At 48.8% G+C, this 12,392-nt stretch overlaps 2 protein-coding genes across 2 annotated transcripts; both read right to left on the bottom strand.

Annotated features, from left to right (window-relative positions):
* Nucleotides 1-4,182: 4,182 nt before the first annotated feature.
* LOC142775373 (protein boule-like) lies at nucleotides 4,183-4,542 on the bottom strand. Its single transcript, XM_075876738.1, has one exon. The coding sequence runs from the start codon at nucleotides 4,540-4,542 to the stop codon at nucleotides 4,183-4,185; it is 360 nt and encodes a 119-aa protein (XP_075732853.1).
* Nucleotides 4,543-4,550: 8 nt separating this feature from the next.
* LOC142775374 (uncharacterized) lies at nucleotides 4,551-11,993 on the bottom strand. The gene is made up of 2 exons (XM_075876739.1): nucleotides 11,763-11,993; nucleotides 4,551-4,902 (listed from the first exon to the last, which is right to left on the bottom strand). Exons 1-2 carry the CDS (start codon nucleotides 11,991-11,993, stop codon nucleotides 4,762-4,764), a joined length of 372 nt encoding a protein of 123 aa, XP_075732854.1. The 3' UTR covers nucleotides 4,551-4,761.
* Nucleotides 11,994-12,392: the final 399 nt, after the last annotated feature.

The raw sequence follows: 12,392 nt of genomic DNA on the forward strand, positions 1-12,392 counted from the left end.
GCTGAAAAATCGCGGGAGCCGAGGCAACTCCAAACGGAAGTCGGTTATAGCAGAACAGGCCCTTGTGCGTATTTATAACGGCCAGCTTCTTCGCTTCCTCATCCAAGGGGAGCTGGTTATACGCGTCCTTCAAATCCAATGTAGTGGAAAGCGATCCCTCACGAAGTGACGCGAAAACATTCTCGATGTTAGGTAGTGGATATTGCTCAATTACGCACGCAGTAATAATTGTGGTTTTGAAGTCACTGCAGATGCGAATGGACCCACCTTTGTTTAGTACCGGCACTATTGATGCCGCCCACTCTGAATGTGCTATAGGTGACAATATGCCTTCACTCACTAAGCGTTCAAGTTCCCTTTCCACTTTCTCACGAAGTGCGTACGGGATAGGCCGTGCCTTGTGGAACTTAGGGTGGGCGCCTTCTAGAAGGTAAAATTTTACCGGAGGCTTCTGAATTCTTCCAAGCCCGGATTCGAAAAGTGCAGGAAACTGTGTGCAGAGGCTCTCACGAGTGACTGACATCGATTGCATTGTTCTGAGGAACTCATTCGGAAGTATTGACAATGCTTGGATTAAATCTCTTTCGCGAAGGCTAGGACCAGAACACCCTATAACGATTAGGGTGGCAGGGACAGCTTTGCCTGCCACTACTACACATACCCACTAGGAGCTTTCTGTAGATTAGGTATGCGTTTGCGGAGTCGCAGTACAGCCATACTTATAACTCTCATGGTTGCACTGACGTCAGTCAATTTGCCTGGAGCATCAGCTGCCGATTGAACTCAGTCTGGACGCATACTGTCTCTTAGTTAAAATTTGAATGTAGACACACTTGACGACTATTATTTTCTGTTTAATATGTAAGCTCTTGGAGTTGTTAGGACCTATACAGTAAAACCTCACTGATACATTCCCGCTTAATACAATCTCCCAGCTGATTGATATGTGTGGTTTAACATCGCAACACCACGATATGATTATGAGAGACGCCGTAGTGGAGAGATCTGGAAAATTTGATCACCTGCGGTTCTTTAACGTGCACACAAATCTGAGCACATGGGCCGGCAGCATTTTCACCTCCACTGAAAATGCAGCTGCCGCAACCGGGATCCGATCCCCCGACCTGCGGGTCAGAAGCCTGAAGCCTTAGCCACTAGACCACTGCGACAGGGCAACGATTTCCCGGCAGCTACGTTCGCAATTATAAAAATAAATGAAACCAATTTGAATATTAAGTATTCTCAGATGCTGAATTTATTGTGCGTATTTTTCCAGAAACCTATCGACATTTTATTGTATATTGGTAGCCTGCGTCATGAATGTAAGACATGATTCCAACATCGCGACTTAGGTAGCGTCGAGGCAGTCTAATCACGTAGAAATTCACCTGTTTTGGCGAGACAACAACGTCGCTAGAATGTTGTGTCTCTGCGCATGAATAACAAAAAAACCAGCACGTAATGTACTGATAGCACTGACGTAACTTCAGAGTTCGCATGCCACTGTGTCGGTTCTGCAACATGGCTGTTTTAGAGCTAGCAATGCAAGTCATTCAAGCCCTGCTGTCAAGAACATTGAGAATACTCGGGTGCAGCCTGATAGCATTAGCAGCACCCAATTTACTGTATTCACATTTGCTTGCCATTCTTCATTTTTTTATGAACACGCAAACCATGCTGTGAAAGATAGAAAATTTGTGCACATTGTAGAATATTGGCCGTTGTCAAGTATCCCAGGGTGCCAATTGCGATTGTGACTGCTAAGTACCTACTATGTGTCTCTTAAGCAAATCACGCTCCTGTGTAGCTGTGAGGTTTTTAAACGCTGTGGTTCTTGAACAGCTTAAAAATGTATGAATGACTGGAAACATTGGTAAGGAAATGATTATAGCAAATTTCGACAAAGCACTTGTTACCCTTGTTAGCTCGGGTCCATGGTGTCGCTACACACCAAACGCCTGCTTACGCAGACGCCCCTGCAGGATTAACAGTATATGATCACTGTAGTTAAACTGGACATGTCGTACCATCTAGCGGGGCCCAGTTGAACCAAAACGTCTGCCATTTCGGAGCCAATGGCAAGAAATTGTTCAATGGCCGTTGTTTCTGCAGTGGCTCCCGCTACTTTCGTTCTGCTGCGACTAGATTTGGCAGCCGCGCAGCAAAGTGGGCCCGACAACACTGATGTCCGTAGCTCCGCTTCCTGAGGTGGGTAATATGAAATGTGCTAACCCGATGCGGACCACTAAAAGGTGATTTCATTTCGAAATTAGCCCTTCGTTGGCACAAAAGTAGCACTACCACGTTTCTGAACTGCTATTTCAGCAATCAACGTCGATTCTATGGTTGCCTTTAGTGTCCCTTTAATTTGTTATACATTACATGCACGTGCACTTTTATGATACAGGCGTCACGCCAGCTTAACGTCAATTTTAGGTTCAGAACCATCCACCAAAGGTGCTCTATGTCGCTACCATACTCGCAAGCACAAGCGCTACTTACCCAGTCTTCGTAACACTCACGTAGCTGTTGACATCGTTACGCAACCACAAACGACTGGTTACATGATTATATGCGACTGTTCAACACACGCACGTGCGTACATTTGCCGATATTTTAGTGTCATGTTTGGGTCATACTGAAGCAAAAATTACACCACGGTCGCCTTCCCTCCCCATGCTTCGCAGAACATCGATTCCTAAGGTACGAGGGATTTCTTATCAATTTTTCGGTCACCGACAAGATTATTTTTCGCACCAGCCAACGACGCCAACGCATGTATTTTTGCCAGACGAGCTCTTCAACTCAATCACGTTAAAATACATACGCGTGCTATGATACTAATAGCTTAACTAATATAACAGCCGGACTCGTCGGTTCGTGTAAAGTAGACGAGACTCGAAGAAAAACGACAGCACACAGTTGAGCGATTGATGCAGGAACTTTTATATGAACTACAACAATGCCCAAAATTCAGAACACGACATGTGTGATGAAAACAAAATACCATGATAATCAGTGAGCAAAAAAACACAACAATCACATACACGCACAACTACCAACAATAATAGAAAAAAAACATTTTGACAGCACTTAATCTTCGACAAACGTTCAGTATTTAACAGGTCCCCATGTAAATTTCTAGTCTGAATGATTACAGCCGCTGAACGCCGCATAACATCAACATTACTGTTCCCGTCAGACAAAACATAATAATAAAAAATAAGAAATTCGGAGTGGCACTTTCATCCAGAGGGTATCCACATTGAACACAATCGCACATGGTGTTCAAGATGACAACGTATGCCCCAGTATAGGCTTGTTTTGACAGTTGCCTATAAAAAAATGCATCGCCTCTTGAACTGGGACGTGCAAAATCTAAACAGTGCAGTAAAGCCTACTAAAAAGAAACGTGACTTTTCGCAAAACTTAGCATCGCCTGCCACTGTGATGAAGTGTAAAGCCGCCCATTTAACCCGACGAGAAACCGGAACCAAAACGCAACTGATATCTTACGTGGCAAATTAAAACTAGCAAGAGAAACACACTGTACGCACACGTTAGGCGAATACAATGACTTATATTTCAAGCCAAGCCAACGTTAGGTTGCTACGGTGACACGACTTGCTTTCGGCTACGCAAAAAAATTGTGGCAGTGTTTCGCAAAGAAGGTGTCCAACGACGCTGCTGTTGGGGCGGAGGCCAGGAGAGAGGACGGGGTGCCGCCACTGTCATCTTGCTTGCGCGTTGGTGTGCTCGGCATCATGGCGGCACCTATACCTCAGAGCCAGTCTCCACAATGGCTGGGTCGTGGTACTCCTGGCTTTCGTTGGATGCCGGCTTAACATCACTTCCGAGGCTCACCAAGGTGGTGGGATAGAAATAGGCCGGGTGTGCGGTGACAGGGTGGCTTGTAGCAGGTGGGGCCTCCCTCCACTGTCCACCATTATGTTCATTTCACGCATTCCGGTACTTGAGGACCTGCTGTTGGAAATAGACGGATAGCGGATACACGTACAACAGGGTATCCCGATATAGCTGTATTGGCTGTATCAACAGCTGCCGTCGAAGTCTGAGTAGCTTCAGTGGGTGAGTACTGATATGTAAGCGCATCAGGGCGGAAAAAGGCAGTGTCCTTATGTACATGTAAGGCACGCCATTTTGGTACAGAATCGTCCCTGGCTAGACTGACTGGGTTGGGTCGTACACCCTTGAAAATGACTGCTTTCTGATTGCTGGAGCGATGTTGAGTCTGCGCTCCCTGAGAATACTGTTGTTTCCTGATGCTTGTGCCCTCTGGGCATTCTTATATGTCTCAAACATCACAAATCCATACTCTTTGGACACTCCAGCTCTGTCTAGTTTGATCTTTACATTGGTCACCACACCGTAGTGTGAGAAGAGCTTGTGGTGTTTCGATTCGGTTGTATTTCCAGAGATTCCCCCGACAAAATTGCGCTTTGGTACCATGGTGCCGTATCGTGGTGCATTCAGAACAGCTGGTAATGGTGAATGTGAGCTTTCGGAGCTGTTCTTGGACATGGCTTTTACTGCTGTTGGGATCTTTGGTTGCGCCCTTCAAAACTCCTGTCTCACCAACAACCGCCCCGAAAAGCTAGCACACCTTCTTTGTGGCAGTGTTTCGCCCACGAAAAAGCCAAGCCGGAAAAGGAAAGCAAAAGGCTATCACATATTAGACATCACATCTAGCTATAACAGAGATATCACAATGCTGTCGTTCTTAATAATATTCATTGTTCATCAATAACAGGGCGAGGAGCTGTTCCTGTATCTGTTGTACTTCTTCGACTTGTAGAATACGCAGCCATCCGTGTCGGCGGCTGCGGTCCAGGCGGCCTGCAGGAAATTTGCCACCTTCCAGGTCCCAACCTCTGGCGTTGCCTGGGCAACATTGATAGACAGAGTGATTAAAAAAATAGGAGGAGGGGCGAAGTTTACACTAGCCGCGTAAATCATTAAAGAGGAGCACTGCCACAAAGTTTCGAAGGCGAGGTAATGAGTGGGATAGATTTATGTGTCGTAATACACAGCATCTACAAAACACCAAGGCCTAGAACATCTCAAAATGATTTTTGATGCACATGTCATGCGTCTGAGTGAGATAGAGAACACTTCGCGACGCCGATATCAACGTGGTACTACCGTTAACAAACCTACGTCACGAGTTTGTGTCGGCTGGTCAGTACGGCGCCCGCGTCACAGTTTTGCGCTGTAACGTGGGCGGCTGTGTTTACCTAACTACCAGAACTGCTCTTGCCAGTAGCTCGGTGCTCTTTGAAGCCGAAACTGCAACTGGGCGCTCTAAAAACGTCTTTAAATGAATCACCGTCGCACACATGCGCTAACGAAGTTCCCAACAGTGATGAGTGGATCATAAGTGAAATATTGCAAAAAAAGGAAACATAAAACAGGTTGCAAAATTTTCATATCTGTGCTTCTTCAGGAAACAGTGGAGCTGGTTCAGGTTCATCTAAGAGGCTTAACGCGGCATTTACTGACGCTATAGAGTTGGCTTAGACAAGGTGGAGTCGAGCCTGTCACAGATAACACAAAAATTTCTAATTTCCTGCTCTAAAACTATATATATATATATATATATATATATATATATATATATATATATATATATATATATATATATATATATATATATATATATATATATATATATAAATGCAAGGTCAAAAGCGGTATCAGCGTCGGTACAGAAGCAGCAAGAGCTAGCCGGATGTACGAGCAGCGTCGCAGCAGCAACCAGGCAGTCTTAGCTCGTGCCTCGTGCCAACGTGTTGATGTCGCTGCAGTTGTGGGCATTCCTCTTCACTACACTTCGTCCCCCGTCGGAAAAAGGAGCCATCCTGGCGACTCGCGGTGAACAGAGTACGAGTGGGTCGTAATAAGGTTTCAGCCGCTGTACGTGCACAGTTTCACGTCCCCGATAGCGCTGGTCGGTGGATGGCGTAACGGGTTCGACAATGTAGTTAACTGGTGAAGTCTGCGAGACAATGCGGTAGGGTTCCTGGTATTTTGAAAAAAACTTTGAGGAAAGGCCTGTAGGCACAGCGGGAACCCAAAGCCACACAAGAGTGTCCGGAACAAAGTTAGGGTACGGGTGGTTATCGTCACGCCGAGATTTTTGTCTCTATTGGTCGATGGTTGTGAACGACTGGGCGAGCTTACAGCATTCCTCGGCGCGGCGGGCAGCTTCAGAGATGGGCGTAGACTCGGAGGAATCGGGGTGGTAGGGCAGAATTATATCTAGTGTGGTGAAAGGGTCTCGGCCATATAACAGGAAAAATTGTGAAAAGCCCGTAGTCACCTGTGGAGCAGTATTGTAGGCGTATGTCACAAAAGGCAGAATGAGGTCCCAGTCGGAGTGGTCTGAGGCAACATACTTTGATATCATATCCCCTAGGGTACGGTTGAATCTTTCCGTCAAACCATTCGTCTGCGGATGGTAGGCGGTGGTTGTCCGGTGAATGATACGGCATCCGGCAAGGAGTGCGTTGACGACTTCAGAGAGGAATACACGTCCTCTGTCGCTGAGAAGTTCACGCGGTGCGCCATGAAGGAGAATGAAGTGCCGCAGGAGAAAAAAAGATACGTCACGTGCTGTGGCATCAGGCAAAGCGGCTGTTTCTGCGTATCGCGTCAAATAGTCGAAAGCGACAACAATCGAACGGTTTCCGGAAGCCGTGAATGGAAGAGGCCCATACAGATAGATCCCAATGCGGTCAAAAGGCCTGGCTAGGCAAGGGATTGGCTGGATCGGACCAGATGTATGATGAGGCAGAGCTTTCCGTCGTTGGCACTGCGGGAGTGACTGATTGTACTTGCGCAAAAAGGTGTGCATGCCTCGCCAATAAAACCGGAAGGAAAGCCGAGCGTATGTTTTGAAGATGCCAGCATGTGTGCACTGAGGGTCAGCGTGGAAAGTTGAACATATTGCAGCACGAAGATGGCGAGGTATGACCAGTAACCACTTTCGACCGTCAAACTTGTAATTCCTGCGATAAAGGAGGCCATCGCGGACCTCAAAGTGAGCCGCTTGACGGCGCAACGTTCGAGAAGATGGAGAAGTCGACGGATCTGAAAGGAATCGCAGAAAAGTGCTGATCCAGTCATCCTCGCGTTGCTCAGACGCCATGTCACAGTTTTTTATGAACGCAACCATTTCGTCCACGGAAGATAAACATGCAGAGCTTTCGGAGGACATAGGTGAGCGTGATAGAGCGTCGGCATCAGTGTGACGTCGGCCAGACCTGTAGACAACACGCATGTCAAACTCTTGCAACCGCAAAGCCCAGCGAGCTAAACGGCCGGAGGGGTCCTTCAACGTGGATAACCAACAAAGCGCATGGTGATCGGTGACTACGTCGAAGAGGCGACCATATAGGTATGGTCTAAATTTACCTAGGGCCCATATAATTGCCACAAACTCATTATCTGTCACAGAATAGTTCTTCTCTGCTTTGGTGAGGGTACGGCTTGCATATGCGACTACGTACTCCTGGAATACCGATTTGCGCTGCTCGCGCAGCGCAAATCGGGATTCCAGGAGTACGTCGAACACCGCTGAGTCGAACACTGCTGGCATCTGTGTGTACCTCCGTCGGAGCAGTAGGGTCGAAATGACGCAAGATTGGCGGCGAGGTTAACAGGCGGCGCAACTTTTCGAAAGCGTCGTCACAGGCGGGTGACCAAGCGTAACTTTTCGAGTCACTACGTAGAAGTTCAGTCAAGGGGGCGGTGATCATTGCAAAATTCTGAATAAAGCGGTGGAAATACGAGCAGAGGCCAAGAAAGCTGCGCAGATCCTTCAGAGACGTAGGTTCAGGGAACTCTGCAACTGCCCGAAGCTTGGTGGTATTAGGAAGAATACCCTCTTTAGATAGAACATGACAGAGCATGGTGAGTTGACTTGCGCCGAAGCGGCATTTCCTCAGGTTGAGCTGAAGGCCGGCGTCAGTTAGGCACTGCAGCACTTCATCTAGCCGGCGGAGATGCGTTGGAAAATCCGGTGAAAATATAATTACGTCATCCAAGTAGCACAGGCATGTTTTCTACTTCAGGCCACGCAAAGATTGTCCATCATCCGCTCGAATGTTGCGGGTGCGTTGCAAAGACCAAAAGGCATGACACAGAATTCGTGAAGGCCATCAGGTGTGACAAAGGCCGTCTTAGGCTGATCTTCAGGTTCCAGAACGACTTGCCAGTAGCCACTCCGTAAGTCAATGAAGAGAAGAACTCCACACCTTGGAGGCAGTCAAGGGCATCGTCGATTCTCGGTAACGGGTAAACGTCCTTTTCAGTTATTTTGTTAAGATGACGGTAGTCAACAGAGAAGCAAATTGACTTGTCCTTCTTCTTAACAAGAACGACTGGAGATGCCCAGGGGCTGTTCGAAGGCTGGATGACGCCACGCTTCAGCATGTCAGCTACTTGGTCATCGATAACCTGGCGCTCAGCTGCGGACACGCGATAGGGTCTTTGACGCAATGGCGCATTGGTACCTGTGTTGATGCGGTGACACACGGCTTACGTGCGGCCGAAAGGAGTATGCTGGCAGTCGAAGGAATAACGAAACTTGTTCAGCAGTCGTAGAAGCTGAGCACGTTGCGAAACGGTTCACGTGTAGGCGATGGAGCTGCTCAGTACGTCCAGCCTAGTAGTCTGCGGCGAAGAGGCACAGGTCACTCCGGCGACTTCGTGTTCGGCGGAAGGACCAGCCGGCATGTCGATAATTGCAGAAGGGTCGAGACTGTAAACACGCCCGACGCACTTACCCCGAAGTGGTGTTACAAGACATGACAACAGGTTCGAGATGAGCAGCCTGCTGACGCCGTCTTGAAGTTCTAGAAGGACATAAGGTAGTGGCGAACATTTGCGACGAACGAAGAGAGTAGATGGCGTGAGAAGGGCACTAGACTCGGCGAGAGTTGCAAAACACCATGGTAAGGGCAAAAGAGTGCGGCAGTATGATGATGTCTTCAGCAACAAATAGTTTGTCCCCGGTTTCATGAGCATCCTATAATGGAGCGTCGTCAAGCACTTCAAATGCCACCTCAGCGCGAGAGCAGTCGATGGCGGCCTTATTAGCGGAGAGAAAATCCCAGCCCAAAATGAGGTCATGGGAGCAGGAATCCAACACTAGCAATTCAACGACATAAATGAGGCCATCAATCGCAATGCGAGCAGCACAGGCAGCGACCGGTGTGACGGGATCTGCGCTGGCTGTACGAAGTAATATACTTGCTAGTGGCGTCATAACTTTTTTGAGCAAGCGGCAGAGTCTAGCACTTAACACTGAAACTGCGGCACCAGTGTCGACAAGAGCGAGTGCAGCGACGCCGTCTACATGTACGTCCAGAACATTCGTTGGTGAAGTGAGAGGCCTTGGTCTTTTCGCTGGCGACGCAGTTCCTGCCTCTGGAACTGCGGCAATTAGTTTTCCCGCTCTGGCGATGAAGGACGACGACGCATCGGCGATGGCGAGCGGCGTCGAGGTGATGGCGAGCGGCGGTTAACAGGAGGGCGGTGGTCGGCGTACGATGACGTCTGGTCGGGAGGCTGAGAGCCTGTGAACGAAGGGCGCGGTGGCACATAAAGGGCAGGTTCGAAGGTCTGGTCGTAGCTCTGGCGGTAGACAGGGACGCACCGACGGCAGTATCGCGCTATGTGGCCAGGTTGCCCACAAGCAAAGCATATTGGGCGATTGTTGAGTGTACGCCATTGTCCACTACTCTGGACGGACTTTGGCTGAGCGAACCGAGGAGTGGGTCGAAGTGGCATGGCTTAGGGAAGTGACGTAAAAGTCTGAAGAGGTGGTCGAGCCGCTACTTCATCATAGCTTAGAGGTGCATTTACCTTCGGCACAGGCAACAGGGCTCGGCAATGGTGAAGTGTCACGGGCAGATGGCAGAGCCACGCAAACTCGCTCCTGGATGACCTGACGAATGTTTGCTGGCAGAGGTGACGATGGTTGGCCAGCTGTTCATAGCAGCGATAGCTGACGAGCGACCTCAGCATGAACAAACTCCTTGATCTGCGATAGCAGCGACTGAAGGTCAGATGTGGTGGTCAGGCTTGAGAGGGTGTCATCCGGGACGTCAGGGCGTCGCGTGAGAAGACGCTGTCATCGCAGCTCGTCGAAACTCTGACACAGCTCGATGACCTCAAAGACAGTGACAGGGTTCTTGGAGAGCACCATTTGAAAGGCGTCGTCGGAAATGCCTTTCATGATATGTCGCACCTTGTCAGTTTCTGCCATCGACGGGTCGACACGCCGGCAGAGATCGAGGATGTCCTCTATGTAACTGGTGAATGTCTCACCAGTTTGTTGGGACCGGCCTCGTAGGCGTTGTTCTGCGTGAAGTTTGCGCACACCAGGGCGTCCAAAAACATCTGCGATGCAGGTTTTGAAGGCAGTCCAAGTTGGAATATCCGCCTAATGGTTTCTGTACCACAGCTTGGCAACATCCGTTAAATAAAACATCTCGGTACCAAGCTTTGTGGGATCGTCCCATTTTTAGTAGTGCTGGCTCGTTCATCAAATTCCAGCCAATCCTCAACGTCTTTCTCGTCAGTGCCGCTGAAGATGTCGGGTTCTCGCAAGAGCTAGGCACCGGGACGGCTCCTGCATGGCGAAGCCGGTGGGGGTGTGAATACAGCGTCGTCAGGCATGACGGACGGCAGCTTTCGGCTACGCAGTTCCAGGACTGGGGAAGACCGCAGCATTCTCCACCAAAATATAATGTAAATGCAAGGTCAAAAGTGGTATCAGCGTCGGTACAGAAGCGGCAAGAGCTAGCCAGATGTACGGGCAGCGTCGCAGCAGCAACCAGGCAGTCTGAGCTCGTGCCTCGCGCCAACGTGTCGATGTCGCTGCAGTAGTGGGCATTCCTCTTCATTAATATATATTAATTCGGATGAACTAAACGGCACTGTACAAGCAGTGAACGTGGTGATGGGGATTTCGGGAACAATTTTGACCATGTCCTACCCGGATTTCTCCATCATGCATTTCGTAGCACAGAACCACGTGACATACGACTTTTCGATTTATTGTTTAGCAAGCTCCGTAAGGATGCTGCCGACGCGTCTGCCAATCGAGATGACGGGGTAAGGAGAGGACCCGGTCAGTCCAGGTGGCACATCCGGTTTTAGGCTCATCGATACATTTTGTTGTGTAACTGTAATAGGACTAGTTTTCGGCTGGATCTGTGCGTCACAACAACGCTCACGCCTATCGCCAAGATTACGCAGTTTCGAGTGTAAAAAAAACGCTTTAAGAACCAAGCCACTAATCAATCAAAGTTCAAGAAATAGACAATCCTAGATTTAAAAAATAAAAATACAAGGAGTAATAAGAACACCAATAGACAAGAACAATTCAGTATTAAATAAAAACAAGGAAAAATAAATAAAAGCGACGAGTTCTACATGCAAATGTTTGTAAAACTTCATATTTAGAGCACCATCGGTCTATGCGTCCGTGAATAGACGTCTGCATGATTCTGGGGGGGGGGGTGCGAATTCGGCTTGAGGAGGGTGAAGTCGTGTTGCACAGCGGTAGAAAAAAGAGTGGGCGCTGAAGTGGATTGAGGAAGGGGAAGGGGGTCAGTTTCGGTGATGCTGGGGAGAGGAAGGGGAGACGCCAGTGCCTTTTTAACACACTCCCGTGACCTGACGACTACCCCCTCTCTCCCATCCACTGAACAGGGCAAGCGGTGTGCACGCACCTGGCCTAGATCAGCTGCTGCGGCCTGGTGAGACGCCGCGAGAGGGGCCGCTGGATGAGATGGCGACGCCGTTGCCGGTGGCTTGGCCAGTGCAGGCAACGACCGGGAGACATCGGCCATGGTGCGCCGACCGACGCGCATCACTGCCGCCGTCACGTTCAGCAGGCTGCCCTGTGGTCCGTCTGGCGAAACGCATGCAAAGTTTGAAGAACGATCACCGTTTGACGTCATAGAAAGGAGTGCCACGTTGGAACGCCGGACATGAAGAAGTCACCGGGAGCCTGCTATTCCTATTCTAACAGAACAAAGTCACGGGCATTCCAGTCCAAGTAATAATAATAATAATAATAATAATAATAATAATAATAATAATAATAATAATAATAATAATAATAATCACAAGCTAAAACTACGCTATGATTATAAGAAACAACATCCGGAAATTTCCACCATCTGGTGTTCTCTTTAACGTTCCCCGAGGTCGCACGTACAGCACACGGGCCTCTTCCATTTGGGCTCTGTTGAAACGAGACCGCTGAAGCTTTCAATCGAACCCTCAACCTTTAGGTCCGCAGCCAAGCTCCGTGAAGCTCTACGGGCCGTTCCACGCGCCACCCGCACAGCCGCAAT

This window comes from Rhipicephalus microplus, chromosome X, assembly GCF_043290135.1.
Source record: "Rhipicephalus microplus isolate Deutch F79 chromosome X, USDA_Rmic, whole genome shotgun sequence".
Lineage (NCBI taxonomy): Eukaryota > Metazoa > Arthropoda > Arachnida > Ixodida > Ixodidae > Rhipicephalus > Rhipicephalus microplus.

Excerpts from the sequence above, each read along its gene's own strand:
- LOC142775373 (XM_075876738.1), bottom strand. The coding sequence starts at position 4,542 with ATGTCCAAGAACAGCTCCGAAAGCTCACATTCACCATTACCAGCTGTT.
- LOC142775374 (XM_075876739.1), bottom strand. The coding sequence starts at position 11,993 with ATGACGTCAAACGGTGATCGTTCTTCAAACTTTGCATGCGTTTCGCCA. Across the intron at positions 4,903-11,762 it reads CAGCAGCTGATCTAGGCCAG|GCAACGCCAGAGGTTGGGAC; the intron begins GTGCGTGCACAC and ends AATGTTGCCCAG.